Here is a 15,566-nt window from a genome sequence, read left to right on the forward strand (position 1 = left end):
GTATGCTGTTTGTTACTGAGCTTACCGGGTTTCTTGCAAGTTTATACGAGCACGTTAATAAGAGTTTTGTGTATCTCATAGAGCCAGTAGTTATAACGGATTCTACATTGTCATATAACACAAACAAGCTCAACAATTTTTCTGAATCCATTTTCTTGTCAAATGTGGGTAAGAGATTTTCGTCAACTTTTGAGATAATCTGGATATGTATATAAGTACTGACACAGTATAAATGTTATATACTCCCAATTTCGACCGTCACAACAGGTGTTTAAAACGAAAAAGTTTCCTGGAAACGAATAAACCTCAAAGGCGTTCAAAGTAACTACATTTATTACGAAATACCGAAAATAATTGCAATTGATTATAGAATGTTAGATGCTCATAAAAGCACTTTAAAGAAGACTAAGTATTAGGTTTTGCAGAAAAAGTGTATGCATAAAAAAATAAATAACAGGTTTTTCGTTCTATTTGGGTTATGCGTTTTGCAAACATAGTGAACTATTTCGGGTATTAGTTGTGCTTAGATATAATGCAATACAAATTATACTAGCATAGCATAGCAATGCATAGCAAAAATATGTTGTTAGCAACTTGCGATTTTTGATGACCTGTAATTGGGAGAATCACCGGGGAATCGCATATGGTCATTTTCGGAATCTATAACTGGATTTTCCTCTAAATCAAATGTTAGAAAATATACAATCTTATGTTCAATGAATCATTTACCTGTTCAATTTTGGCACAAAACTGACATTCAGACTAGGAACAAATCAGTAATGCCTAAATCATACACATGCAGACATATCCTTATTGGTGAATTAGATGAATGAAGAAATAACGATTACCAGAAAATAGAGTATTGTTGCTTGCACATACTGTCATTAATTGTTGTGTCTATTTAGTCAAATTTTCATTGTTACAAGTACAGTCTTTACACAAGTCGCAAAAAACAAGCTTTGTTAGGCTAGATTAATATTATGTTATAGACGGAGTATTGTTATAGGAGGATAATTGTCACATATTATTAATATTCATGCGTTAAACCATGCGGGTTACATACCGTATCATATTTACTTCTTCATCAAGATACATTTAAACACACATAACTTTCCTAATCTTTGTTATTGTCATCAATTGCTTTTAAAGCATTTTGGTTTTTCTCTCTTTGCCCTTTTCTCTCTATATCGGTGTCTACTCTTGCTGTGATTTGTGGATATGGGCTTTGCGTGAGTATATATTGTTTAACTAAATTTAAAAGAAAATGGCTAATATTGATCATTAACAAAAATTACAAATTTAGTTGTTGCGCAGCATCCCATCATACACGCATGACACTACATTTTACTGCAATCCACAGTCAACGATATTTTTACTATTCGATGGGTCATCAGCTATTTGTCACAACGTTGATAGCAATTATACCACACATATTTACAGCTAGTTAGTGTGCCAATTCTTTCGTTTATTGGATGCATGGTCTAACCGACGAATTTTCAGATCGTTCGCTTTCAATTAATCCAACTTGAAATTGTTAATTAAAAATTTACAAAACCAAAGAACAGGATCTATGTTTAGACAAGATGACATGCATTTTTACGATCCATTTTTAAAGCAAATTCCACGTCTGGACCATTTGGTTCAGTTTTGTGATTATATGCATTGAACACATTTATAAGCTTTGACACATTTGCAAAGCTTGTATCTATCATTACTCATCGCACAAATTTTCCATCTTCTTGATATCGTTACTGTATGCGGCTACTTATAATAGTCTGCTTCATTCGTTTGTTAAACTCGAGCTACCTCTTTAACCAAACCCCGCAGGTCTGAATTAAATCGATTAATTGACTTTGTCAAATATTAGAAAACAAAATTCATGCTCACTGCAAAACATATAAAATCATGAAAATCGTTTAAAAACAAATAACAGAAATTTCAACTGAAAAATGCAATCTATGTATATAGTAATTTACAAAAAAAAGTAATTTACATACTGAAAACAAAGTTGTTTAAACATAAAAAACATCCTTTTGCTAAAAACAAACAACAATTTCAATGCTGAGTTAAGGATCCCATTCAGGGATAACGAGTAGTTACGCTAGGTATCGTTTTCCATTATTGTTGAATTTTGTTTTATGAATAATGTGGTTCGTAACTGAATGTTCTGTTCTCAGGAAATTAGCCAAACCTTTGAGATTTGCATCAATTCGATACAAATAGATGCACACCCAAAACACACTACATGACGTTAAATACAGCTTTACTTATTACCAGATTTAATACCCAGAATGGCTTCCGCGACGCCCAAGAAGTACACCATTTGTGCTATACCAAATAGAGGTGCAATGACAATCATACGACATAATCCTCCTTTGAAAAATGCAGTTATTCCTTCGTGCTTCAAAGTTTTGCTGGAAATATGCGAAAAGATGCATACAATACATTTAAATCAAATATTCATTATACCTGGTCCAGTTTGACAACATACCCAATACAATCTGCTACCCCGTTGAATTGCATTTCACCTTCAACTTTTTTCAATGCTTGAAGACGCGTTTTGACTACATCAAACGGGTTCACAGCCAGAGCAGCCATGGAACCGGCAGCACAACCACTTAAAAATGAACACCTATGGTAATAATTCCGATTAGTCTTCTGTTTTTTTTTAATTATTACAATTCGTTTACCAGAATACCGCTTCGTTGCTGCCATCATCTCGGCGCGGACCAAGTGCATTCAGCGTTGCAAACAACGGAAAATATACAACCGAAAACGAAACGTCACGGAGCATCGTTGCCCCAGTTCCCTTATACAATCCTGTAATTCCCTTCGTGCGGATAAGCTCCATCGCAATGGAAGTGGCAGACACTTTCGGGATAGTTTTTCCTACTGCTTTAGCCTGAAATGAAATATGATAGAAATAAAATGAACCATATGTATATACACACTCTTACTGCACGATCGGTACCTAACATGAGAACATGAAATTGTTATAACCATGAGAACATGTTACGTTTATACAACTTACTTGTGCAGCAACGCGACCGGCATCTTGCATTTGAATTTTCAGAAGTTCCATAGGAGTGGTTATTACAATTTGACACAAACCAGCTAACCCACCTGCAGCCATCTGACGCGTTATTGGCAGAGTTCTAAATAATACGTAGTAACAGAAAATCATTATGTTGTATATTCCCGTGGGTTTAACTATGAAAATAGCCTTGTGATTGTTAGGTCAGATACAGTTACTTACCCGTTTGATGTAGTTAGATGATGTCGGAAAAAGTCATTTGCCGCTAATTTAATAGCTTTCTCTGGAGTAATCAGCAAAATGTTTACCGCGGAGCCGCGATACATACCGAAATATCCTTCTGCACGATATGTTTTCTTAAAACAGTCTAGCCTAAAATATGACATAATTTTGATATCGTTCATTAAACATGTATAAGATACTACGGTTTTTTTTTTAATTTGCGAATTACTCGATTTACTAGTAGGATCGATGAGGAATGTCAACAAGGATAGGCAGGCAAACAAAACTTACATTAAATAAACAAATTAAAACTTAATTACACAAATTCAATACAATAGCATGCTTTGGCAAAAACAATTATTAACTCAAAACAACAACAAAAAAACTACAGAAGACAAAGAAAACACATTTAACAATAACGGAACTGTTAGGAAAACATAAGACAGATTTTTTTATTCGTGGTTCGTAACATAGCATTATCCACATGAAAATACTTTTTATAAGTGGTATAACTCGGATCACGAATTAACAATAATATGTTTAGATTTAAAAAAGTATCCGCTAACTTAAAAAAACTTTATTCTATATGCAATTTTAGATCGAACTGAACGCACAATAAACTGAACTGAGACACAAGTATATGGTTGTGCAAAATAAATGACCAAAATAATGTGTGATTAAAATTAAATAAATGACGTACATAATAACTTACATAGAATTGTACATTTTCTCTCCATTAGGCCCAACTTGTTGATTTTGCAAGCGAGTTTTAACAAGATCCAAAGGAAATACGCATGATACACCGATTATGCCTGCAATGCCGCCATTGATGATTTTTGGTAACAATCTGAAAAGAACAAATGTAAAAGAATTGTTAACATCTCTGAGCAATCAAGAACAAACGTATTGTGGCGTGTGGCGTGGCGTGAATCACGAAAGTAACATAATTTCTACATATTTTGGTGGTGGTGATGATGTTGCATAAGATCGCATTAGATCATGTTTGCGATGCAACAATTGCAATGCGAACAATTTGGTTGGTAAATAGTTAGATATAATTGAATATAATTGGTTAATCTATTTTATAAGCGGTGTTAACGCTATGCTTTCCATGTATTTTTATTTTTAGTGCAGTATTTAGTACAACAGGTGTTCGTCAAAATCCATTCCATTCACTTCCGTTCTTCCATTGAATTCCTTTCACCCGTTCATCTTTGTATCTGTTACAACAAGCGTAATAGTAATAAGGAAAAAAAGCACATCTCCTTCATATTTCGTTCCACAACCCTTTTATATTCTCACTATCCTGCGTTTCTTAAAACGTGCGCACTCCAACTCAGCCATTCATCAAATAGGTTTCACTTAAATAATTGTTAAATGATGTTTTAGAAAGAGATAGATTACAGCCATCTTCAAGAAAAGCTCAGGAAGTGTGTTAAAAGTACAGATCCACGCGATTAACAATCTTAATTATACATGTTGGTGTCTGAAGCGTATATCCGACTAAAACGAGAAGCCTTATGGTTTGAATTGAGGATCATTCCGATGGACCAGCTCGTCGGAGACTCTGACCGTGATAGTGCCGATCGGAACTTCGGATATCAACCCAACCCTCGAATTCCAGATGCGCAATGTTACGGGTAATCTTCCTTACCAATGGGTTTTACAAACCCGCAGTGACGGATGTCATGGTAAGCAGCGATATAGGCAACCTAGGGCTTCCAAAACGAAAATGTTTGACAATGTTGGTATCAGAAGAAAGGTTTGGACACCTTCAATTCAAAAGCACCCCCAGCCCTTCCATCCACCTAAAAACGCTTGTTCGTCGTCGTTGTGTTGTTGGAGGCCTCGAGGGATTGTAGCTAGGGCCTGAAAAATTGCGGAGAGCGCATGGGAACGGCAAATGAACCACGAACTAGATGAGCTGTTCGTAACGCGGCTTTGAGGAGCACGACGATCGTGTTGGCCAGATCTAGTAGAGCTAAACATGTCGAAGATTGGATTCAGCCGTGGACGGAGGACATCGCTAGACCGAGTTCATTGGAAACGGATTGGTAACCTGGCCATGTCCGCACGGCGTGTTCAACCGTGAGCGGACCAAAAAAGAAGGGAATCGATTCATAAATGTACTTAGCAAAAATTAATCTTGAATCAATCATAGAAGAAAAAATAGCAGTGAAAATAATCAAAAATGAAATAAAATTCTACCTCGATTGCAATATTTTGGGATGTTCCAGTCTTTGCTTGTTTACATATTTCGAAATCTTAGGGGTCAGTTTTTCAAGCTGTTATATACTAGCTATTATAATAGCTATTTAAAATCCATGTAATTCAAGTTATATGCATGTTTCAATGGCTAGTACGCTTAAAGCTTAATCAAAACGCATCAATACACTTCCCATGGGTTATCAAACTGGATCAGTTGGTAAGTGGTCTGTCGCGAAGGCCCTTGGATTTCAAAATGTTATTATCGCCAGGCTCATTTTATCTGTTCCTTCTATTTCATGTTCATGTCAGATTGCTTACTTCAGCAATAATCTTCCTCCAGTTATCAGCTACAATATGATGCTGCTATCGATGATTGACTACAATAGTGGCTGGTAAATATCATTCACCCTTTTGTAACATACGTTATGATACTGATAATGCAAATCACTTACGCAAACTGTGTTGTTCCGCTGGAGGTAACAGGAGTTGACTTATTGCCGTTGCTAGCCATAGTCGAAGTCTGCTGAAAACAGGAAAAACGTCTTTTATAACAAACATTCAGTTGCTTTCCGGTACAACACGCTCTATAGAGGATAGCAAATATCAAATCGAAGGGGGAGTCGATTAACAATCACGCACTAAATATCATCGATCGATATAAATTGAAAATATAAATAAACACAGCATAATAATAGCTATCATTGTAGATGCTCATTTGATGATCAGAAAGGCGATGCTTCAGAACTGGGCTGTGTTGCTAACCTCGGCTCTGTAGAAGATACTGAATAAATTTAATATACAACTCTGTAAGACACACACGAGATAAAACTCTAGAACGCACGATGATCAGTTCCAACTATTCGCTAACTAATCGATATGCTTGTCATGCAATTTTGCTTGGACATGATATTCGGCTTTCTTACATAACAATTATCCTCTCAATTGAAGCATCATAAAGCTTTGATCATAATCTGCTCGACGTTTTGTAGGATGTTTAATATAAGATTCATAGGAATCGGAAACCAAAATTTTGTATTCTTCCCCATTTGATTGAAACACTGCAATCCTCTGCTTGCATAGCAAGCTTTTACGTTTTAGGCACTTACTTTATTTGTTATGATTTCGCACCACTCCCCCAATAAAACACACACTCACACACACGCACCACAAACACACAGCTGTTCACGGGGACCGATTAATTTGTAGAACTATTCCACCAAACTGAATGCGAATTGAGCTGCTTGATTACTTTGTATTTATATATACCGTACCTAGAATCCTAGATGGTTCAGGAATGTCAAACTTCACGGAATATTGATCATGTGTTGAATATGTAAATTTATTCGATACAACGGAACGAATCCTTGAGTATTGAGCAATTTTTCGGATGTAGCTTTTATTAATAACTCATAGCTTTCGATTTGTGGTATTTATCTGATACAACAAATTTGTCACAATTTGCGTAGTTCGGAGCCAGTGTGACACCGCTGGCAAATGTGATAAGAAGACTTGTTGTTATTTTTCCTCAGCTGATGCATCAAAATGCTGTAACTTCAACCATGTGTCAATTGTACATGGTTGCCAAACAATATTTCATGTATATTTTTTTCATTCTCAAATGCCGTTATCAGCAGCTTGTGCAACTTATTTTACTCACTCATTCATTTGTAAGAAAAAATATAAATTGATCGAAATAACAATTTCAACAATTTCTTGCCAAATCGGCGTTACCTACTATCTTTTTGCATATTTTCAGACTGTTTATCGCATATTTTCATTTCATATGATACTTTTACAGTTTTTGGCTTTATTTTTTTGACAAATAACTGTAAATTTTATTTATGTTTTTAAAATGTAAAGGAATAACTTACGACAAAATATTTAATTTTAATTTCGTCTGCGCACATCAAAATGTAAGCTTTCATTATGTATGACCGATGGCCGCCCCTTGTGTACAGCACAAAACAACAAAACGTAGCTAAGAAGAAGATCCCGAAAAACAAGCAGAAACAAATAGGAATGTGAACAATATCGCTCCCCCATCCATAACATTATGGATTTTACTAATCTACATCTAAAGTAGTGCGTTGTTTACATTCTGTTCAGTTTTTCTTACACAATCTTCTTCTGCGCGGGATAGTTTCAACAGCCTGGGAAAGGTCTCAGCCTTGATATCCTAACATATCTGGGCGTGGGCGAAAAAAAATATAGTGCATTGCTTCCTCCAGTGATGACCACGGTTACCATCGCATCCAATACTATGGCCGATGAGTTGTGGCGTGATTGCGCGGCTTGGCTAACCCGCTGCAACATCATTCCAAATGACCACCGTGCTAATCATCCGGAATCGGATATCAAGGTTCTCGCGACTATTCTTCGCGATGGGGTGCTGCTGTGCAATTTAGCCAATATGTTTGATCCGTCGTCATTCGACAGAAAAGATTTCAATAGGAAACCCCAGATGGCTCACGTATGTATTGCTCCAGCGTAATAATGTTATTGTATTAACCTTTCATCTGGAAGTGCATATCTTCATTGAGTTGCAGTAATATACCACTGAATGCGCTTACACTTAACATGACATTGTATCATGTGTTTAGTTTCTTTGCATACAAAACATAAAACTTTTCCTGGAAGCATGTAAAACCAACTTCGGGCTGAAGGAAGCTGATCTATTTGAACCGACGATGCTGTATGACCTAACCAACTTTCATCGGGTGCTGTTAACACTCTCGAAATTGTCTACATGCAGAAAGGTGCAAACTACACACAACATACCGTAAGTCTATTTGCTTTCACATATGCACTATCAATTAACTTAAGGAACTCCATTGACTGTGGACTACTTTTGAGCTTATTCGTTTGCGCATGCACATATTCATGTCTGGGATGAAATGGCATATTTATGAAATTTGATTAAACATACAATTTGAACAATTAATAACCAATTTCAAACATTATGTTTAACATCTGCTCAGGGGAACGTAAAATCATTGGTGTTATTGATCAGTGCTCCCCAACCATTTTAGTACCGCGGACCACTTTTTGTTCGACATAAGTGTATCGCGTCCCCCATGTTCCGTCTATGAACGGTTCCGTAATGTATGTACATATACCGTTGGTAAGGCGGCAAAAAGTGTTGAAACGATCGGCCCAACGACCGAAAATTTCTTCCACAGACCACTTTTACTTAAGCCGCGGACCACAAGTTGTTGTTGATAACATCATAATCACAGCAACGTAAACAAGGTGGAGGAAGACAACGAATTGTTATTAAGATCAAGATAACAATAAATAACATATTAGTTGTTATTTGTTATATATTCATTCAATTCAACAGACAGCTTGTGGCCCCAGTGAAGCTTTTTTTACGTTTTTATTACAAGGACAGTATACATAGTTTAGAAATATAATTTTTATAATTCTTCATTATAAACATCTACATTACATTTTAAATAAATTTATAACGTAATTTGTTTTGTTTTGCAGTGGTTTTGCTCCACATTCTGTGCAGATGGAGAGGACCAGTTTAGACGACGACATCTATAAAGATTTACATGCAAGGTGAGTAGGAAAATGAAGATGGAATGAAATTTGTATCAAAACGTAGACTATACTCACCGAACCGATTTGTGGTGGAGAAATTTTAGTTTTGTTAAGTGCATAAAACTTGTATGCAACCAAAACCGATGTTTGTTGAACTGCATATTACGATTGTTGCTTTCGGTATCCTCGATATTTGGCCTAAGTGAAGCCATGCTTACCGTTGCATACCTACATTGTTCTTTAGTATATGGTTTACTATTTAAAGTTACCGCATTAATGTTTTGTCTGTTTGTTTGATTTCATGCAACAATAAGCCAACATTTGTTGGATTCTGAACTAGGATGTGATAATAAAGAGATCGTGTTAATTAATGGTTCGCTTCCTTGCTGTCATCAAGGTTTGAAACATGTGAAAACGTGGTGTGAGATTTTCGACTTTATAATAACTTTTTTCTATCCATTCCCCAAAAAAACATCTGCTTTCGAACGGAAAATTTCAATACGATAGATAACACATTCTACGATCATTACAACGAATTAACAAACTTTCCGGATTGTTGCGCACGTGATGAGGAAAAAATTTACGAAGATCTTTGCTATGTAACATTTTCATCAACTTTGCCACAGGTTAGCGAAGCAATATATATTATTATACTATTGGCGGTAGCACAGTGATTACGCAGCGATGTCTCAATGATTTATTTATTTTTCCTTTTTTTTTGTTCATCAAATAGCAAGTTCAATAGATTTTTAACAAAAACAAAAATATTATACTAGACTGTAGGAAATTTTGTTTTATTTTTATGTAAAGTAAGTAACACATTCTGTCACCAGACAGGAAATGCTTGACGTGTGTTGATGTATCCTTTGTCGATTAAAAATATGTTTGGTTTGTCATAAAAGAGACTTTATATTGTATCTTGATCGTTCTAGTTTTGCTTATTAATTAATAGTGTTGCCGATTTTGTTCATTTGTAGTATGTTGAACTTTGTTGTTGACGATTGTGACAATGTATTTCATATAAATAGTACCTTTTGTAATTTTGTGCCTAAGATGAAACCAACACAATATGAGTTTGAAAAAAAAAATAATTTTATTTATAAACAAACACCTTTTTTATCATTTTACATAATACTAGGTAATAGTTTCTGGCTGTTTTGATTTGCAAATTATTACTATTGTTATTTTTTTCTTTCATTTCTACTTATCATGTGCTTTTTTTTATTATGCGTTGCATTCCGCATCGACAAAATGTAGTACATCAAATCCAGTAGAATATTGCAGTCACGATGAGCATGATATGAAAGTAGAAGAAGTCTATCAGGATTTATGCTCGATACAGAATGCTTCGCGCAATCAGGTACGTTTTTTTTGCTTTTCGTTCTCTAAATAAGTTTAGCTATTGATTTTTTTTACCAATAACAGAAGTAAACACAACTATTCTGCTTTGTTTTATTGGGACAGGTGTAAAAATATGTAACATGTTACCGAATAGCTATTTTGGAAATGTTTGTATTATATCTTTCTTTTTTGTTTATCCTGCAACAGTTAGCTTCATCAACTAACAACTTGGAGCAACGCGATTTTGTAATTAAGGAACTGCTCGATACGGAGAAAAATTATCTGGAAGCTTTGAATGCACTAAAATACGTTTTTATGCAGCCGCTCGAAAAACTACTCTCGAAAGAAGAGATACGCGCAATTTTTCCTTGCATAAGAGAGCTGGTAGAAATTCATAACAAATTTCTAGATCGGCTGCATGAGGCTGTCTGTCCGGGTTCCAAGCTCAAGCTAAGCACAACGTTCCTCGAATTCCGAGAACCTTTTTTAATTTACGGCGAATATTGTTCCAGTATGACCAGCGCGGTCGAAACATTACGAGAAGTATGTAAAAAATCTAACACAGTCGAGCAGACCGTTATGGTAAGTAGATTCCATTTTTTAAGCATATACACTCTGTTTATTGATTGGTCTCTCTCTCTCTTGTTGGTTTAACGACCCTTAAGGTCATGCCGGCCATTTCTGGCTTATTAGACTTATTTTACCACGTTGCCAAATAGTCAAGCCTTGCAACGGGTCAAGTCTTGCCGGATGGGATTTGATACGCGGTCCCGTCGGGTGGAACCGGCGCCGTTTATCACATATACTTCCGGGCCGTCCCTATAATTTGTAATTGGTATTGAATCTTAAAAATAAAAAAAATAATTCAAAAAAAAGGAAAAAGAAAAGCCAAGTATTTTGCAAGCTTTAAAATAAATCAAAATGAAAAAAAAAACACATTTAGACCATGAAACATATTGTGATAAAACAACTCATGTTTCGAAAAATTATTTATGAATGAAATGTCTATAAATTGTACCTTTATATCTTTTAGCAAAGCCAAAAAGAACATAGCGATGGAAGATTGCAGCTACGAGATATATTGTCGGTTCCAATGCAACGAATTTTAAAATATCATTTATTGCTAGATAAACTTGTACAAGAAACAGTGCCAGTAAGTTTTTCGTGGATGAGTAACATTTTAAATTGATTCACCATAACTCCATAATTATATCTGTTTCAGACACATGAAGATTTTCGAGGATTAGAAAGGGCCAAAGAAGCGATGGTAGATGTTGCACAGTATTCTAATGAAGTGAAACGTGACTCGGAACATCTTATTGTAATACAAAAAGTTAAGGTTTGTACCCATTGCTTTATGACAAGCGTATTATTGACAAGCGTATTTAATGTTCTATTTTTGTTTGTTTTTTGTTTGTTAAAAAAATACAGGAAAGTATTTCAGATCTGAACCTACCAAACGGCAATAATCTCGAACAGTACGGACGACTACTTCTCGACGGTGATCTCAATATAAAAGCACACGAAGATCAAAAAATGAAACATCGATATGCCTTCGTGTTCGAAAAAGTCATGATACTGGTGAAAAACTCTAATACCAAGATTGGGGTAAGATTGGGGTTGTTCGTGTACCAAAGGTCACGCCAATCACTAAACACTTAAGATGTAACGCATGTCTAATTATGCTGTTCTTTACAGGAAGCCCAATATTCTTTCCGAGAAGCACACAATTTGCTTGATTACAGGATAGAGATACTAAACTCTCGTCGTACGCTGGGTCGCGATGGACGTTTAAAGTATTCACTACTGTTAGCGCGCAAAACCCAAGCTACTGCATTTACACTCTATATGAAAACAGAGGAAGAACGTGAAAAATGGAAGAGAGCTTTCGAAACAGCAATGTACGATATAGCTTTCATGTATTAATTTTAGGCACAACTAACGATTTAACGTACGTATTCTTTTTGGACATTTTGTATATTTTGTCCCACGCAGGGAAACTTTAGAACCCGTGGGATGTAAGAATACCGATCACAAATTTATAATACACACCTTCGATGCCCCTGTCATCTGTCGCCATTGCTCCAAGTTTCTGAAAGGAAAAATACACCAAGGTTATCGTTGCAAGGTATGCGAAATAATAGTACACCGAGGTTGTATTTCATCAACTGGTCGGTGCAAACAAATGCAACAAACACCGCCACCGGTATGTGATCGTTTGCTTTCGGAGTTTAACTGGTTTGTTGGTACTATGAATCGGGATTCAGCTACCCAGCGGCTAGAGAACAAAAAGATTGGAACCTATCTGCTACGCGTCCGTCCGCAAGGTGCCTCCCATGAAAGTGAAACAATATATGCGCTTAGTCTGAAGTAAGTAGCTTTCATCGTTTTATTATGAAGGAGCGTCTAGCAATACGAGTATTATTAACTGTTTTGTTTGTTTGTTCTAAATATGTCTCTTTGTTTTATTCTTCCGTTTGCTTACAGAACTGACAAGAAAATAATCAAACACATGAAAATTTATCAGAAGAAAGAACCCCAAAATGTGTTTTACTATCTCTCGACAAGGAGATATTTCAAAACAATTATAGAACTGGTTTCGTTTTACGAACGAAACGACTTGGGAGAAAACTTTGCCGGGTAAACAACTTTTGGCAGCTTTCTCTTATAGATACATGTTAATTGTGTTGTTTATCGTTAATTTTAGCTTAAATCAACTTCTCCAATGGCCTTTCAAAGAAGAGATCGTTATAGCCATTTATGATTTTGCCCCTAATGAGCTTAATCAGCTACCGATGCGACAAGGTTGTCAGGTAATTGTAATCGGCAAAGAAGGAGACAGTAAAGGTTGGTGGCGTGGCAAAACTTTGGAAAAGGTAATATATAATAACAAACTAGCTGCATTCAAAGTGCAATATATAATTATTAATATATTCAATATATTTTATTCATCCATTCTCCTCAAGGTTGGATTTTTCCCCAAAGAATATGTACGGCCAGCGGTAATCGGTGAGGTATAAAGGATCTATTAACAAAGAAATATTATCGCAAGCGTATTCCACTTATGCTTTATATAAAATAGAATGAAATGGAATCCTCTCTCTTGTTCGCTGTCTTTTAGAAGAAATGTTAAAACACTTGAATTGTATTCAGGAAAATGTGTTAAGCTATATCAGTATGCAAATGGGAAGGAGTATCAACTATCAACATAAATGCAAAATTGGAACAACAAAAACATGAATAACAGGCTAATTCCCATAATGCCACAACAATGAAAGGTTAACAAGGAAGTTTTATTCCTCGTACGGTTGACAGTTCATCAGGCTGGTTTTTAATTTTAGATGGGAGATTTTAAACATATTTTAAATATGATGCAAAAGCGACAGCATTGAGTAGGAGATACACAATGTGCTTTCAAAATTGAGTAGAGTTGAAAATGTAAAACATTGCATAGAATATAATTACGTGTATATGTGTATATGTGCTTTCACTGTTTGATGTGCAAAACAAAACAGAAAAGTTTTATGAAAGCATGTTTGCTAGCGAAAAAAAAACAAGAGAACAAATTAAAATTCGACATTAAAGTTGGATTTTCACATTTTGGTCGAATGTTATACGCAACAGAAACGTAAATATTAAAACCACAAAATAGTTGTTACTTATGGATATCGTTTATCAGTGAGCGTAAACACGCTGATTGTTTTTTTAAAATAAATTTTGTCTTGGTGGAATGATTGTTCATGTACCCAGAATATACGACGGGTATTACTATATCATTTAGAATAATTGTATATGCATCCGATCCAGTTTTTGTTTACTTCGTTTTTCTTCGTCCAGTACTTGTTTACTAAAACAGTTTACAATGTTTACTTCGCCTTTCCGTTCGTACTCGCGTCACATTTGCCGAATGTGTAAGGTTAGTTATGTTATCGCTGTATCAACGACTTTTAGTTCGGACGACAAACTTCATCACCTAGGCGGACTTGATCGTCCAGGCGATCATAGAAATCTGAAAGAGAATTCTCTTACTGGATTGATGGAGGCATCAAGGCCTTACCTTGGGTAGACCTTGGGATTCCTATCACGTGATAAATCTTCTAACTTTATACTGTATAACATTTAAATTATGATAAGATGTTTAGCAGATATGCTACAATGCTTTTGTATCATGATGATCATGAACTAAATTTTTAAAAAATCGTACTTTTTTGTGGAAATGTTCTTGCAGTTTTTGGTACCGAGATTTTCATATCCGGTCCCTGTCATGTCGACACCTTCAGCACATCAAATCAAATATTATGAAAAGGAGTTTACAGATCGCCATGTTTGTTTGTGTTTTACAAACTTCAGCCCAATAAAATTTTTACCTTGAATTAAAACTTGAAATTTCCACAACCTGCAAAAATGGTAAAAAAAATCAAAAAGCTTCTTTATGACGCAAATCTGACGTGCTTTCACACCGGTGTATTGCGGTCATATTACACCTACTCCGAAGGTTATAACATAACAGTCATAAGCCCGGACATCGCAGAGTTTTATCAAATTTCGGTGCCTCGACGTGATCAACAGTCCCATGGTAAGAGTTGATTTGTTCACACTTTTTGCACAATAATATAGACCGCTAAACAATTATTACCAATTGAAAGAAGCCGCGTCACATCTATTGCTCTCCAATTGCTTGTTTTCAAAGTAGGGCGATTTCGACCTCGTAAACCAGATTTAACCACAACTGACTTTTACCGCACCAGGAAATATGTACATGGGTTGTGTCGTCATATCAAGCAATGTAGATAATTGCATTATTGAACCGGAAATACATTGATGCGAAACGTCGAAAAAAGAGCTATTATATGTATGACATTTGCAAACGGACATTACCACCGGAATTTTGTTTAAACACTCATTTAAGCCATTATTCAAGCCAGTCAGTTAGGTTGTTTTTAAATAGTTACCAAAAATCCAATTTTAATTAATTTTAATTAAAATTGAAAACAAAAATTGGTATTGATTATGTGTTCCGTCTATTTCCCGTAGTATAAATGAATTCTTGATTTTACTCCTTAGTGATAGTGATGCCCATGTACAAGATGCACCTCTAATTTTCAACGCCAAATTTCGACAAACAGGTGCATCTTATACAACGGGCAGAAATTCTGCATATTACATTGCTAAAATGCTGAAATACTGTACATTGTTCCGAGATTATATATAATGT

The 15,566-nt window shown here is 35.5% G+C and overlaps 2 protein-coding genes across 5 annotated transcripts; one reads left to right on the forward strand and one right to left on the reverse strand.

The window, feature by feature from the left end:
- Positions 1-1,433: 1,433 nt before the first annotated feature.
- Positions 1,434-6,758, reverse strand: LOC125765388 (mitochondrial glutamate carrier 1-like). 3 transcript variants are annotated; one of them, XM_049430434.1, is made up of 8 exons: positions 6,571-6,758; positions 5,917-5,984; positions 3,969-4,103; positions 3,257-3,406; positions 3,032-3,155; positions 2,691-2,902; positions 2,492-2,632; positions 1,434-2,414 (listed from the first exon to the last, which is right to left on the reverse strand). In XM_049430434.1, the coding sequence occupies exons 2-8, from the start codon at positions 5,973-5,975 to the stop codon at positions 2,264-2,266; spliced, it is 972 nt and encodes a 323-aa protein (XP_049286391.1). In that variant the 5' UTR covers positions 5,976-5,984; positions 6,571-6,758; the 3' UTR covers positions 1,434-2,263. The 3 variants fall into 3 exon arrangements, with proteins under 3 accessions (XP_049286391.1, XP_049286390.1, XP_049286392.1); XM_049430433.1 differs by having other exon boundaries at positions 5,917-5,987; XM_049430435.1 differs by lacking the exon at positions 6,571-6,758 and adding an exon at positions 6,388-6,545.
- Positions 6,759-7,414: 656 nt separating this feature from the next.
- On the forward strand, positions 7,415-14,105 carry LOC125765387 (protein vav). Of its 2 annotated transcripts, XM_049430431.1 has the most exons (14): positions 7,415-7,934; positions 8,065-8,243; positions 8,954-9,028; positions 9,325-9,407; positions 9,518-9,636; positions 10,559-10,933; positions 11,385-11,504; positions 11,574-11,690; positions 11,783-11,959; positions 12,050-12,252; positions 12,347-12,721; positions 12,839-12,991; positions 13,059-13,227; positions 13,318-14,105. In XM_049430431.1, the coding sequence occupies exons 1-14, from the start codon at positions 7,695-7,697 to the stop codon at positions 13,369-13,371; spliced, it is 2,439 nt and encodes an 812-aa protein (XP_049286388.1). In that variant the 5' UTR covers positions 7,415-7,694; the 3' UTR covers positions 13,372-14,105. The 2 variants fall into 2 exon arrangements, with proteins under 2 accessions (XP_049286388.1, XP_049286389.1); XM_049430432.1 differs by lacking the exons at positions 9,325-9,407; positions 9,518-9,636 and adding an exon at positions 10,268-10,370 and having other exon boundaries at positions 7,416-7,934.
- Positions 14,106-15,566: the final 1,461 nt, after the last annotated feature.

This window comes from Anopheles funestus, chromosome 2RL (assembly GCF_943734845.2).
Source record: "Anopheles funestus chromosome 2RL, idAnoFuneDA-416_04, whole genome shotgun sequence".
NCBI lineage: Eukaryota > Metazoa > Arthropoda > Insecta > Diptera > Culicidae > Anopheles > Anopheles funestus.

Coding starts and splice junctions, on each gene's coding strand:
- LOC125765387 (XM_049430431.1), top strand. CDS start 7,695: ATGACCACGGTTACCATCGCATCCAATACTATGGCCGATGAGTTGTGG. Junction 7,935..8,064: donor GGAAACCCCAGATGGCTCAC/GTATGTATTGCT, acceptor TCATGTGTTTAG/TTTCTTTGCATACAAAACAT. Junction 12,253..12,346: donor AGAGCTTTCGAAACAGCAAT/GTACGATATAGC, acceptor TGTCCCACGCAG/GGAAACTTTAGAACCCGTGG.
- LOC125765388 (XM_049430434.1), bottom strand. CDS start 5,975: ATGGCTAGCAACGGCAATAAGTCAACTCCTGTTACCTCCAGCGGAACA. Junction 3,156..3,256: donor CATCTAACTACATCAAACGG/GTAAGTAACTGT, acceptor CGTATTATTTAG/AACTCTGCCAATAACGCGTC. Junction 2,903..3,031: donor CCGGTCGCGTTGCTGCACAA/GTAAGTTGTATA, acceptor ATTTCATTTCAG/GCTAAAGCAGTAGGAAAAAC.